We start from the raw sequence: 14,782 nt of genomic DNA on the forward strand, positions 1-14,782 counted from the left end.
CTGAGTACTAAAATTTTAGAGATGTAACTGTAAGAAGACAAATCTCAGCATCTTTAAGCCTCATTTCTATGCAGGATAAAACTAAAATATGAAAGTATTGTTTTGTTGTGAAAGGATTAATTATGAAAAGTTGTTCATACATTTAATTCTAAGGGGTAAATTTTTAAGAGAAAAGGTTTGCTGATCTCCAGCAGCAGTGGAGAAGAATAAAATTTTTTATCTTTCCAGGTCAAAAGGTTATATTGCCTATGCACTCCTTTGCACAGTTGAAAACTCTACATTTTGACCCTCCAAATGCTGTTGTCCATGTGGGTGGAAAGTTGTCTATTGAGTTGACTTTGGTGAGCCAAATGCCCATCCCTGTCCAAGTGGATCAGATTGCTATCCATGTTCACTTCAGCATCGAAAAAAATAGTTACAGAAAAACAGCCGAGTGGCTGACTAAGCACAAAACTTCCAATGGTGTTATCAGCTTTCCAAATGAAGTTGCAGGCTTTCCTTTGTCAAGAAACAACTTGCCAGCGCTGGAGCTATATGAAATGTATGAACGGAGTCCCTCGGATAACTCTTTGAACACAGCAGGAATTATCTGCAAAAATGTGCACATGCTACTACGAAGGCAAGAGAGCAGCAGTTCACTGGATGTGCCCTCAGGGGTGACTTTAGAAGATGGGGCTCATGTCTTGAAATGCAACAACTTAATACTGGAACCAGGGGTCAATAAAATAACATTCAATACTCAGGTATGTTTTTTTTATAGTTGAGTGAATGTAGCACTCACAAAAGAACAACTGAAAGGCACTGGCTGAGGAAGAGCATAGTGCTGGCAAGTGGTACCTGTAGTGCTTCCTGTTACAGTTTGGGTGATGCCATTCTTGTGGCTTTCCTTTCACTGTTCTAGACCTTAACTTCCCGTGAAAGAAGGCTATTGTGTTTGTGCCAAAATGCACAGGTGACTTTCCTGTTTGCAATCATTTGAGTCAGCCTTCCAAAACTTACTTTAAACATCTTGATTATTGCTGCCAGAAATTAAACTGGTAAATTCATATACAAGGTAGTTTACTGCTCATGAAGTCTGCCTTAACTGTTGAGCTCATTCAGAATAATATTTCAAAATGTTGATGGGAGTGCATTTTCTAGTTGTTAAGAAGTGACTGTGGTTAAATTCAATTGATAGCCTGTTCTTCCCTGTGGAGGGTGGTAGAATGTTTTTTCACGTGGTGGGTGTAGTAAACCTGCCTGCAAGAAGTATGACAAAGTTAAGCTCAGCTTCAAATATTTGAATTTAGAAGATGTCAGAATTAAAATTGCCCCCATTATTCATCTTAATGACGTAGGGAATGAGAAAACAAGAACACAAGGATTCTGTGGTACAGGAAGACTAAATTTGCATGAACAAACATCTGTGAAAACAGAGTGTCACCATCTCAATGCCACCCTCAGAAAATGGATTACAGTCCTGCTACTGCCACATAGAATATGGCATATGTGTATGAAACTCCCTCAATTCCCAACTTACATATGCACTCTAAGTGAACTTAATACTTGGAGAAATCCTTTTTTTCCTCCCATTCTTCCCCTAGAAAGCTAAGTACTGACACTGCCAGTAATTACTGAAATATTTAAGGGCTGTAGTGCTTATCACTTCTGATCGCGGTGCGTTACTACTAGGTGCATAGTAACTGGAAATAAGCAGGCCTTGAGTACCAATTCTGTTGGTTGGTTGTGGTGGTGGGGTTTTTTGGTGGTTTATTTTTTTTTCTTAAACTGCCACTCATTCTGTGGCCTTGTACTTTGCTGATCTGTGGTTTGTTTGCTTGTTTTAATGAAATGGGGAAAGGCATTTACCTGCCAAGTTAGTCCTAGGAAGTGAAATGCCAAGCATTTTCAAAAGTGAGACTTCACCATCTGTTTGGCACTCCAGGAGTAGGAACTTCTGGCCTCAATTATGATGTTGTTCTGTTCTTTGGGTTTCTAAGAAATAATTTCTATCTCCTTCCCCACCTTTAACCCTTCATAGGGAAGTACTTAGTAGAGTTCAGTGCTACAGTAATGAACATCAGTGTAGGGAAAATTCGAGTGAAAAATTCAGTGCATCATCTGAATGATTGACAAGAGATGGGGCAGCACAATGAGGGATATAGCAGGTGTTTCATAGCTGCTTCACTTTCTGAGCATTATCCAGCCTGTATATTGGAAAGACTATGGATGCTATGAAGAGAGAAAGTGTTTTGCAGTCACATGTGGCATATATGCCTACTAGCTTTGCCATTTTCTAATTGGTTTAAATTAGCTTTGGTCCTATTTTGGTCATCTTTTTAAACCAATTTTGAAATAAGAATCTAGATATCTGCTTTTGATGATTAAAAATTGATAGCTAGACAGAGCTGGCCAGGAGGGGGTTTTAGCATTCTTAGCATATTTTAGGTGGTCCACACCTGAGATTTTAACTTTCTCCTCTTTTTCCTTTTTGTAATTGTTAATTTCTATCTTGTCATAGAACTTTGTTTAGAGCAAAACTTTGTATAGGCTTACCTACTCTGGCTTTCCCTTCCTTCAGCGCTGTAGCAGAAAGCACTAGAGAGATCTGCTTGGTACGTGTGCACGCACACGTTGTGGAACCTGCGTGGATAGCCAGTATCTCAAGATGCAAGTTGAGTTCAAGTCCCTGATGATACAATGTGAAATGACAATAATGTCATTTGAACTACCTACTGACCTAATTTTTTAGGTTTCTCATTCTTTGAAAGGATTGGGACAAGTTAATAGGATCTGGAGATGTCAGAGGTCTTGGTGGCTGCCAATGTAGTTTTCTGTAAAATAAATTCACATGTATGTAGAACTGGATTTCAGGTGAAGGAGCCTTACTAGAAGAAAGCTGTTGGACACTGTTCTGAGCAGGCATTTTGGTTAGTGGGATCAGGGAGCAATCTGAAACCATGGAAGATATATGGATGAAAAGCTAGATATAGCTCTGCTTTAAATTTGCCTCGTTCTGCATGCTTCTGGTGGCTATAGGAGGATGGACAGCCTTATGCTTATACCTCTTTTTCCCAACCTTTCTTTCTTGAAAGAACGTTGGATGGGAAGACTGCTCAGTGTGAATCCTACTTATCTTTATACAGTTGTTGAAAGCGTGCCTTACCTGTCCTTAAAGGGAAAATCTGAATACGTTATAATTTTGATAGTGTATTACTAGATAACATGATGAAAGCTTCTCTAGATTTGAGCTGCAGTATTTACAAAATATTTACTAAAAATCCATTATCATTGTAGTAGTATACTTTGTCACTTCTACTGGTTTGCATAGCTGACCAGAGGATAGAAACTACTGTCAACTTGTTTTCTAAATTTTCTTACAGTAACGCTTAATTGCATTACTTTTGCAGAAAGAGGAATGACTGTGCTTCTAAGATGCAGAGGGAGTTTCATTCTCTCTGTACATCTCAGACTGATGATTAGCATTATTTATACTGATATCAGTCTTCCAGTGTATTTTTTCAAGCTTTAAAAGACATCAGAAAGCAGTACCTAAATTCTTCAGACTGATATTCCCATCCCATGTTGAGGTTTAAAGTGTGTGTGTGTGTATATATCTATATATATATATAAAAAATGAAAGACTTTACTCATGCTTTTCTGTTTATAAAGTATTCAGGGGATAAAAGTTAGTGACTTTAATGTCAAAATGCATAATACTGACTTTCAGTCAGGATTTGCTTTGTAAATAATTGTGTAAGTGAGGTTTGAATGTTAAGTTGTTACAGCTTTTCTCCATAACTTCTAATCTTATTCTTTAGATTTAATTATACCCAGCATCAATATTTATGTATTACACTTGGTAAAATGGCACATGGAAAAAGAAAACGTTTCCCATTCCGTAGCAGTAGTAGCTAAGAGCAAATAGAATTAAGAATAAATATACTAGCAGATGTTACAGATTTGTTTTTTATAATGTTATCAAAAAACATCCAGAATTCCATTATTCAGAATAAGGGAAGAGTTTGAAATTAAGTATGTATGTATTACTTTTTCGTAAGCATTCACACAGGGTGTGGAGTGGGGAGTGTGTGAAATTGATAGCTTCAGCTGAAAGCTGTGCCGTATATAAGTGTTGTAGGATTTTATGACTGTTAGCCAAATAAGCGTTTCACTGCTTGCTATATCATTTCAGTACTTAATAAATATAATTATATTTTAATGTATGTGGCAGTTGGGGGGGGGAACCCACCCGACAAACAAGACAAAAAGCACCCCAAAATAAGAATTTGACAGCATAGCTACTAAATTAGTTACTCTGATTATTGTTACTTGTTACTTATGACGTTTCTTGAATCAGCCAGCACTATAGAGCTTCTGTCTTAATGGGGCAAAAGGTGTGCCTTTGAAAATCTTGTCACTTAGAGAACAAGTCTGTTGTTTTAATTTACAAATGCGAAGTATCTGATGAAAACGAGCTGAAAACATGCTGTTCTTTAGTAGAGGGTTTGTTCTTGAAGTATTTCCTAAATTGAAAAATCCATTCAAATGTTTTCTTCAAAGGCCAAAGAACCTGGGACATACACGCTCAGGCAACTGTGCACTTCAGTGGGAAAAGTACAGTTTGTCCTTCTTCATATTTACCCAATTGTGCAGTATGATGTATATGCTCAGGAGCCCCAGCTGAAAGTGGAACCGATGACTGGTAGGTACAGTGGCTGTGCTGAAGTGGTTTTGATGATTTCTGTTCTGCTCTCGTGGGACTAAAGTGTTTTCTGGCTTGAATATTATTCAGATGTTTTTTGCCTTACTCTTAATTTTGAGTCTAAAATAAACTCTCACTTCTCAAATTACCCATCAAGCATGCTCTGTCAATGATGGCTAGTTTTCAACAACTAATTCCAGTGCTTGGCTCTGAAACACGTAGTGTTGCTTTTGAAGATGAATTTGAACATGTAGCATCACTTAAATATCAGGTATGATTTGAGCTGCCACACCATTTAGGAGAAGTGAGTATTTAAATTTGTAATGGACTGAGCTCCTTATTAGTTAGTTCTGTGATCCTGCAGTCCCTTTGGTTTTTATGAGAAACACATAAGGACTGGGATTCTCTACTAGAGGTGATTATATAAACTTACTAAAAGTTAATACTGAATACATCCATTGGTTTCAGTCAGGAAACATGGACAGCTGAGCATTACTTGTAGAGTTTTTTGAAGTTTATAAATGGAAATTAATAGTGATTTTGTTTCCAGGCTAATAACTGAGGTACTTGAGTTAATACGCATTTTGTGCTACCCATCCTGTTACAGGGGTTGCAAAGTATAGTGAAGGAAGGACAGGCATATTGGGCATTTATCAAATTAGCTACTCCTATGAAATGGATGGTTGCGATTCAGATATTTGAGAGTCTGTGTGCATACTGGCTTTCTTGTTACCTTGATTATGTAGACAGAGCATGTGGGTATGACTGGCATCATAGGTGCAAAAATACGTAGCTGTCTACAACCTGGAGAACTTAACAAAAAGCATAGCCAATTCTTTGGGATTATTGTATTTTACTGAGCTCTGTGCTGCCAGAGCCACAAAGTATGTGAGCCAGCTAACCTAAGCTGTCCAAGAAACAGTGGTTTTGGTCACTGGAGTTGAAACAACCAGTTTCTCCGCACCAGTGTATCTGAGCTAGGTTTAATGTGTTGCATGACACCAAAACCCCACGCTTTAAGATACCCTAACGTGTGACAAATTTTCTGGGGATATGGCTAACAGGCCTTAGCACTGCATTGTGACCATCTACTGAGGAGTACCGGAATCTGTTAACAGTTTCTGTTTTCTTCTTCAGATAGCCTTTTGGCCGGCATTCCCCAGAAGGTGAAATTCACAGTGACTACTGGTCACTACACCATGAAGAATGGTGACACTTTGCAGCTCAGTAATGCGGATGCCATGCCTATTCTGTACCACCCAGACAGCAAGGCAGTGATCTATTCCAACACCAGAGGTAAGCAATGAAGTAAAAATCAATAATCTTTAAGTGGCTGAAAATTCAGTAATCCTGAAGTAAACCTGTACTTACAATATTAAGAACACTGACGCTGTCTTTTTCAATAGTCATTACTAAGAACAATTCTAGGGACTTGCAGCTGAGTACTTCAGTGCAAGAAAGGTCTTAAAACTTTCACCCCCAAAGTGGTAGTATAAACTTTTCAGCAAATATAGCTGGACAACTTTTAATTTCATGGATGAAATTCAGTAGGTGTGGTGAGACTGCTGAAGTGAGCATCTGTCATGATTTCCAGGTGAATCATGGTGATCTTACCACTACATGGGCTATGTTTTAACTAGACCATTTTTATTGTGAAGTAGGTTTTTACATAGTGCTCTGTAAATGGAGCATTTCCTTTGGCCAGTGTTTCATTTAAACATGACATCCTAGTTCCTTTTTTTTTTCTGAGCATAAGTACTGTATAGTCTCCTCAGTTCTCAAATATGAGCAACTTTTACATAAATGGAACGAGCATGAAAATAGAATATCCTAATGAACATGAAAAACAGTGCTAATTCACATGAAAATAGACTGTACAGAGGCACCCATGTGTAGTATTTTAAAGATAGATGCTGAATGGTGACCAAGAATACCGATGCATATGTTTCCATAAGTTGTAAGTTTGCTTGAAGTGAAATTATGAGACTAAGGAGGTGCAGGATGTTGTATAAACCTTCAGTGGGTGTCATATGATGGACTAAAGTAGCTCTTTAGCTAGTTTGAAGCTTGTTATCAAATTGTCCTCTTAGTCCTTTCTTGAACATTGGAAGGGATTACTACATGGAATGTGGTGGTTACCTTCCTGCAGTTTAAGGATAGAGTGTTACTACTGGGGAATTGTGAACAGCAGTGGTATTTAAGATGTGGAGATTATAGGTCATTTGAAGAGGTTACCGTGGAGTTAAACAACATGGTTTCTCATTGTTTTTGCAAGCATGGAGGTCTTGCTAGGAAATGGTTATGGCACCACATGTTTTTCTATGACACTTAGCTTTTTAGGCTAGTTTCATTACTTAGTTACAGATTAAAATGAAAATAGGGAAGGGATGAATGTGTTAGTTGTTTTAAAACTACTTTTTTCCCCATTCCACACAACTATAGAAAAGATCTCAGAATCATCATTAAGGATTCAGTCTTCTGAAAAGATCACAAGCATCAGTTTGCCGGTAGCTCCTGCATATCATGTGATTGAATTTGAGCTAGAAGTCATGTATTTGCCATCAGCCACAGAACCTGCAGTGGAGAAAGAAAATACTACAAATAAAGAAGTTCACAGAAAAAACAGAGAGAAGCAGAAACAGGACAACTGCATGGCTACTGTTGACCAAAAAGTAAGATGTAATTTATTATTTTTATTATGAAATGTATTTGATCACAGGGGCATACACTTCACAAGATAGAAGTGGTGGTGATGAGGGGGCAACCTGCTTGCATTGAACTAATTTTCCCTTAAAGATGTACAGGCAAAAATCATAGCAAATACTATAATTGTAAAGAAAACATAAATATAACCAGAAATACACACTATGTTTACTATATTGCCAACTGTTCTGCTGGCTAGTAATCTGAGTTTTAATGTTCTAACATTCGCAGAACCTATCCTATATAGGTTGAAGGATACCTGTGTCTTTGTAAAAAGTGGCATGGTGATCTTTAAATTCTCCCTTCTGACTCATGGGAAAGATATTTCTTCCACTTGCAAAGAATTTGTATGCTGTGTCAAGGTACTTAACACTGTAGTGTTTCAAGCTGTCATGTTATTTAGTTGGAGGTAACTTTTCCTCTTAATGTTTGTTATGAAGGGTGAATAAAATAAGCAGTATGGACAGAAGCTCTTCAGCTGACAGCAAAATGATCTTGAAACCATCACCTTTCACAGTGTTACTCCTTGTTAAAACTGACCAAGTGTGCTGCCATGTATCCTTGTGTGCGAAGAGTTGGGTAAAAAGGAATAGCTAAAGGCTAACACTGCTAAAATGTGATGTGACAATTTTTTTTTCCTCTGCATATAAAAATAGGTTGTTAAATAAATATGCTTGGAAGAATGGCAGCATTCACTTCAGGAGAAATTCTTCAGTTAAGCGTGCCACTTCAAATTAAATATACATTAACTACTTTTTAAAAAATATTTTGAGCTTGGATTTGATATATTAAAGTATTACAAAGACATTTCAGTAATAGATCTTATAGCAATTTATTTGATAGTGACCATTTCCAGATTATAGAATTAAGATGCTATTGGTATTGTTGATGTCCTTTTATCTTTTCTTTCTTCTACTCCCCTTCCTTTTATTTCTAGTCTTCAGAACTGGGTATGTCAGTTTCCACAGGAAAAGCTTCTTTGAGAAGAAAGAAGAAAACAAAAATCTAATACTTTGTCTGATTAGTTTTTGACATACTGTTGTGGGTTGGTTGTTTGTTTTTTTTTTTTTTTTCTTCTTCTTCCCCTGCTGGATGCATTAGATATAGATACTTGCTGAGAAAAGTTTTGCTTAGAAATGAGAAGAAAAGCAAAATCGTTATCCCAAAGACCATTACGAATAAGAACTTTGTTCCCTTTTTCCTTTAGGTAACCATTGATTGTCCTTGGTCGATTTACTCCACTATTATTGCATTAACATTCTGCATACCTTTTAATGCCAAGCATTCCTTATTGTCAGCTGGCAAACGGTAATGTACTCATTAAGTATTTATTGTTTCTTTCTTCTTACAAAATATGGAGCTGGAGTTTCATAAGTAATATTTATAGCAGCCTTTTTTTTTTTTAAGTTGGGCTTTGGTTATCTTACACAGCTTCCCATTGGAAGTGTTCTTTCATAACAATAAAAGAAATTTGTGGTTTCAGCTATTTTAGAAATAGGACCACAAGATAAACCAAGAGAGCCTATTTCTGTGTAGTTGTTTGTTTTTGTTTAATATGAAAGAGGATGTTTTACAGCCTTGTTCCTACAGACTCATAAATATTGAGGAATAGATTGAAAGAAACAAATATACCTGCCATTCTGGTTTTGTTTGAGCTCTGCACTTTGAAAACGATTTTATGGACATGTACTCTTTCAATGTAACTATTCAAATTTTGTTGAACAAACTGTGTCATGTTTTTCAGGAAATATGTGCAAGTCTGTGTACAGAATTTGTCAGAACTCTGCTTCCAGCTTTCAGACAACAGCTTAAAAAATTCTGCTGACTGTACAGATTTGCAGTTGGTACCTCTGAACCCTGAATCTCAACAGGTAAAATTCACTTAGTGGTTTATGAGCTGGTTGGCAGGACAGCTAGATGGAAGTTCTTGTTAGTGAAATTATTAGCACTTCTGCCCATAGATTTTGTAGTAAGGCTGATAGCTGATGTTAGGTCAGACCTTTGAGGTCCTCTGAGTAACTGGGATTCTTAAAGATTCTGTAGAAGGCATTTACACTCATGGATCTCAGATTAAATTCTAAAACTTGCAAAGATTATTAGATAAGTTTTCAAACTTGTCCGTTTGCCTTGTGCAAAGCACAACATACTTGTTTAAACAAAAGCTATGCAAATGTAATATCATTTATGTCACTGTTAACATTTAATTTGTTCATCTTAGAGCTGCAGTTTGTCACTAGGTTTTAGGAAAAAAAATCAGGCAGAGACTGTTTTCCAATTCAATACAGCTGTAAATGAGTTAAGTTGCAGAACAGTCCCCTTGAAGTTTCTTTTCAGCCTTGTCTGGAGGTGATATTAAATTTGTCATCCTTGATACCTAGGAAAACTATATACAAACATTATTAATATCTTTATTAAATTTGACTTTTGAATAAAATATTTTTCAGATGTATGTGAAGTGTTCAATTTTGAAACATTGATTCTGACAGTGAAATGTATCCTTCCTTTTAATTAATATGCATTGTTAAAAAAATTCACTGTTAGTTATTTTGGTTGCATGTTTTCCCTCATGGTTTATTTAACATTAAAGAGGTAATTTGTTTTTATAAACTATATTAATATCAGAACAGACAAACATATGTATGTGCATTTCCACTTCCTTCTCAGAGGAAGGAAGGAGCTAACACTATAAACATTCTCTTTCAGGTCATATACAGTAAGCAATCAATATTCTTTGTATGGGAATTGAAGTGGACAAAAGACCTTCCTCTCTCCTTGCAGTGCCTGTTTTCAGTCAGCTTTTGTCCAGCTACCTCTGAAGAACAGTCTTTTTCCCTGAAGCCCTTCACTTATGAATTCCAAGTGGAAAATTTTTTTGTAAGTACTCTTCTAAGTATAGCATGTGTTAATGGAATATGGTTTCCTAATATATGGAAAGGGAAAGTCAAGCAATACATTAGAAAACTTCTGTTAACATAATGAGATTGATACCTACTTAGAATCATTGGAAAGCCAGTCTGTTGAACGATAGAACTGAAGCAGGCCTGATGTGATATGGTGGAATCATACACTTGCCACTGGAAACGGTGGGGGGCTTCAAGACATAACACTTGCACGAAGCGTCCTTCATCTTGCTTCATTTTTTTTCTGTGTTTTTGCCTTCCTGGGCTTGTGCCATGGAGACTGTCCTTAGATTATGGAGCTGCTTTTTCCATGCTGGCTTAAGACTGTGCTCTCCAAAGCAAATTGCAATTTCCAAAAAATCTTTGCTAGTGAAAGCATTTGAGTTGTTTTTTGTAGTGCTTGAGATGAGCTCCTCTAATGAAATATTTAGTGTTTTCTAGGCCATTATCTTAAATGTTTCTTCTTTCCCTTTATGGACAAAGACTTTATTCCTTTGATCAGCTAGGAAGCTTATAGGCTAGATATAACTTCCTATTAAAGGAATTCTATCAACATTATTTAATGTCATCTCTAAATTCAGTCTTGTGTTACCCTTTTTGATGCTTGGGTAAAAAGTAGCAACATGAGAAGACCCTCATTTGGTCAAATCCTTCAGTGTCTTCAGTGTTGCTGTGTTTTCTCCTTGCTTATTACAAACTGGCATTGAGCAATATTTTGGGTATTTGTTTACCTACTGGTATGTAATTAGCACTTGCTGGCACCCGTATCAGCATCTTTCTGGAGTTTTTAAAGAGAACTAACTGCATTGAACAGTGGGGAGTTTTGGTAGAAATAAAATTTTGTAGTAATTAAAAATTAGCTCTTTGATAATTTGGGCATCGTTATTCTGGGGACTGTGATAGTAAGAGTGATAAAGGAGTTCTCCGGTATTACTCAGAATTTGAGTGATGTGTCTGGAGAGTGAGGAGCCAAGAAACTAATGAAAGTTTGCTAAATAGAAGATTGGTGTCCATTCAGAAGCATTGAAAGGCTGAGATAAAGCACAGAAGTGGAGGGGAAAATGATATGCTTGCTGCTGGTATCAAAAATAGATTGAATCAAATTTGGTTTGATTATTTCATCAAACTGAGCAAGATAATGAAGTGAACATTACTTATAACTGAGTCTTGCATTAAAAAGATTTAATAGGATGTGGATGTTAAATGTAAAGTTAAGACTGTACTGTATCAGTTGTCCAGTTCAGTTTAAACACAAGTAAAATGCCCCTTTTTTCTTGATAACAGCACTGTTTTCTTCCTGACAGACATTGTATCATGTGAAAACTGAAATTTTTCCACCACTGGGGGCAGAGTATTGTAAAACAGGCTCACTCTGCTCTTTAGAGGTGTCAATTACCCGACTTGTTGACCTCTCGGAGGTTGACAGAGATGAAGCATTAACAGAATCGGATGGATATTGCACAACAAAACTTATGTATGAAGGTAAGAATATTTTTCTCAAGCATATTGACAAAATTCCCCAGTAGTTTTGTTTTGATAATGACACCTGCCAGGCTTTCTATGGCATATATTCTTGTATTGTGAGTATGACTGCTCAGTGAAGCAGTTTTCATTTTGCTAAACTGAGACTCTTTTATTTTTTCCTCATTAATCTGTCTTCAAATGCTGTTCAGACTGACTGGATACTTGCTTGAGGCCCAGCTGTGGTCCCTTTTGTGTAGGGCTGTTTTCTTACCTTGCACAGCTCTTCAGACAGAAAAGCTGGTGGGCTTTTAGATGTTGCTAAAATACTGATTTTAAAAGTGCTCTAAAACTATATTGAGGGTGTCTCCATTTTTTAGAAAAGATCTTTATAGTGTTTCCTCTTTTTATTCTTGCAGTTGTTGACAACAGTAGTAACTGGGCAGTCTGTGGAAAAAGTTCTGGAGTCATATCTATGCCTGTAGCAGCTCGAGCAACTCACAAAGTCCACATGGAAGTGATGCCACTGTTTGCTGGATATCTACCTTTTCCTGATGTCAGACTGTTTAAATACCTCCCTCACCATTCTGCTCACTCCATGCAACTTGATGCTGGTAAAGCTATCTTGACTACATGGCTACTTACAGAAATGATTCTGCTTCTCCCGTGTTCTCGCGTAAAGAGAAAAGCCAGGCGAGGAAGTATAATGACCAAATACTCCTAGGTGTCTTTGTTACTTACCTTCGCTCACAGTTCTGATTTTAAACTTACTCTGATGGGAACTTTGAATTCGAGTTGCAGCCTTAATCTGTGAGGAGGAATAATAAAGGAAATATAAGAAAACAATGCATTTAAAGATTAGCGTGCAAATTAGTTATCACTGGATTTATAATCAAGTGAAAACTATTTGATAACCCTCTAATCCTGCGGTTTCATCGCCGTAAACTGCACATCTACTGTGTCTTCAATAGCTTTGAAATTTTTTCCCAGTTTTTGAAAGGATTAAGTACGAAATAAAAGAAGTGCTGAAAACTTGTGGCATATAAACCAGATTAGATGAGGAGTTTAAATTACCACAGCCACCTAGAATATTTTTCTATACTGTTGAGTAGTCCCAGAGCTGTAGTGGGAATTCACTCGTACAAGCAACTTACAGTTTGTCAGCAGAGCTCCAGGAACTGCCAGTGTGTACCCTTCCAGTCTGTGCCAAATATGAGGTAATGCTACTTACATTTTCCTTAGAAACCAATATAATTCACTCTCTTACATCTGCTGCTGGCCAAAAGTGTGCACAGGCTGTTACCTCAGCAGAGATGATCAGTAACTGTTCACGTGTGGTAAGTTGACTGTGCGTCTGAGCTCTGAACGAGTTTTTAAGTTGTTTCATCACTCCATAGAACAAAACTGTGGGTTTTTCTTTCAAACAGATAGCTGGATTGAAAATGATAACCTCTCTGTGGACAAGAATGTGGATGATCAAGCTGACAGCAGCAGCATAAGGAGCAGAGGTAGCTTGCATTCTGCAGCTAGCGGGGAACACAAAGGTTTGCCAATGCCTCGTCTGCAATCCTTTTCATCGGGTCAGGTCTTCAACTGCAGCACGGGTATGCAAATACTTGTCATTCCCAGCAAGGACGACCATGTTCTGGAAGTCAATATCACGTGACAACTCGGTATGAAAACACAGAAAACAAAACCCGTTAGAAACTGGATATGAAAGCACTTTAAAGGATTATGACCTGATTAGTCTTTGTTGTAACATTCTAACTCTATGGAGACCTATGGCACTTGACATGTACTGGCCATGGAAGCACCAGACAATTGTATCAATTTAAATGTACAGTGAAGCTTGTGTCAGCTAGTTTATATTGCCACTTTAGTATGTTTTGTGTAAGCTATTGGGTTTTCTCCCTTCTGTCACATCCTGCATCACAACACAGGGCAACACAAACAAAAAATCCAAATATTTGGACCACTTCTTTATTTTTGTCTGGCAGCTGAGAGATTTGTTTCATGCTTCCTACATATTCTAGAGTTTAGAGTTGGATGATATAATTATCCAAGTCTTGGATTTTTATGTAATAATTTACAGGCTTTTCCACACATGTGCCAGAAACACAACAAAGCATACAACAGCACATTCACTGGTGTAATAGTTGCTTTCTGTTTGGGTTTTTTGTTTTGTTGGTTTTATCATTGTTAATTCCTGCCATTGCAATTTTATATTAAACTTCCATCGTTTGCATACTTAAATGCATGGAAGAGCTACTGCTATAAACAATCTTAACTGAACAAAATTCCTTAATTTTTTGAGGCTTTCTCCTTCACAGAGTAGACACTGTGATGTCACATATTATATGATTTTTTGGGGGGTGGGGGTTGGGTCATCCTCTTGCATAGTTCTTACCAAAGAAAGATATTGATAGAATTTAATAATAAATTATTTGGCTTATTGAGTTCCCAGATTAATTTCTTTTATTACCATTTCTAAGTGGCTTGGTTTGCTGCCCCAATTTTTAAATTGGGGCAAAAATTTCAGTATGATATGATACTTGAACAGTCAACCTTTCATCATAAAGGCTTAGTGTAATTATTGCTGATTAGAGGCCAGACTTCTGCATTCATGATGGAAGAAAGAGGTTGGTTTGATATAGGAAAGCTTGCAGATGTAGAATAATTGTGAAGCAAAATTAAAACATGTAACTTAACTTCATTATTTATATCTGAAATGTAAATATAAAAAAATGTAAAAAAAAAAAAGTGTAATTTTTGTGAATGTTGCAAATCCACCTGTGACTGGAAAAATTACAACTCCTTCTGATGTCCTGCTTCTGATATTGCAACTTGTGCATTTAATGTGAGAATGACCTTTTCTACTTGCAGATCTATAATGGTGCGTTGTCAACAGACTCCACAGAGGAAAACTGTCCCATATCAAATACTTGTCAGTAAAGTTAAAGTGAGGAACTGCTCATTAGACAAGTTCATTGTTGTTTTGTGTGGGTGGTTTTTTTCTAAACTCAGGTTCTGCTAA

At 36.9% G+C, this 14,782-nt stretch overlaps 1 protein-coding gene across 2 annotated transcripts in view; it reads left to right on the forward strand.

Moving 5' to 3' along the window:
* The window catches only part of TRAPPC10 (trafficking protein particle complex subunit 10), a 45,485-nt gene extending 32,014 nt beyond the window's left edge, over positions 1 to 13,471 (forward strand). For both annotated transcript variants that reach the window (XM_075773324.1, XM_075773332.1), the window contains 10 exons: positions 229 to 743; positions 4,543 to 4,684; positions 5,822 to 5,980; positions 7,127 to 7,356; positions 8,595 to 8,695; positions 9,132 to 9,258; positions 10,091 to 10,261; positions 11,592 to 11,769; positions 12,168 to 12,362; positions 13,176 to 13,471. In XM_075773324.1, coding sequence (XP_075629439.1) covers positions 229 to 743; positions 4,543 to 4,684; positions 5,822 to 5,980; positions 7,127 to 7,356; positions 8,595 to 8,695; positions 9,132 to 9,258; positions 10,091 to 10,261; positions 11,592 to 11,769; positions 12,168 to 12,362; positions 13,176 to 13,414 — 2,057 coding nt within the window. In that variant the 3' untranslated portion in view covers positions 13,415 to 13,471. The remainder of the gene's footprint in view (positions 1 to 228; positions 744 to 4,542; positions 4,685 to 5,821; positions 5,981 to 7,126; positions 7,357 to 8,594; positions 8,696 to 9,131; positions 9,259 to 10,090; positions 10,262 to 11,591; positions 11,770 to 12,167; positions 12,363 to 13,175) is intronic.
* Positions 13,472 to 14,782: the final 1,311 nt, after the last annotated feature.

Source organism: Balearica regulorum, chromosome 1 (assembly GCF_011004875.1).
Source record: "Balearica regulorum gibbericeps isolate bBalReg1 chromosome 1, bBalReg1.pri, whole genome shotgun sequence".
Lineage (NCBI taxonomy): Eukaryota > Metazoa > Chordata > Aves > Gruiformes > Gruidae > Balearica > Balearica regulorum.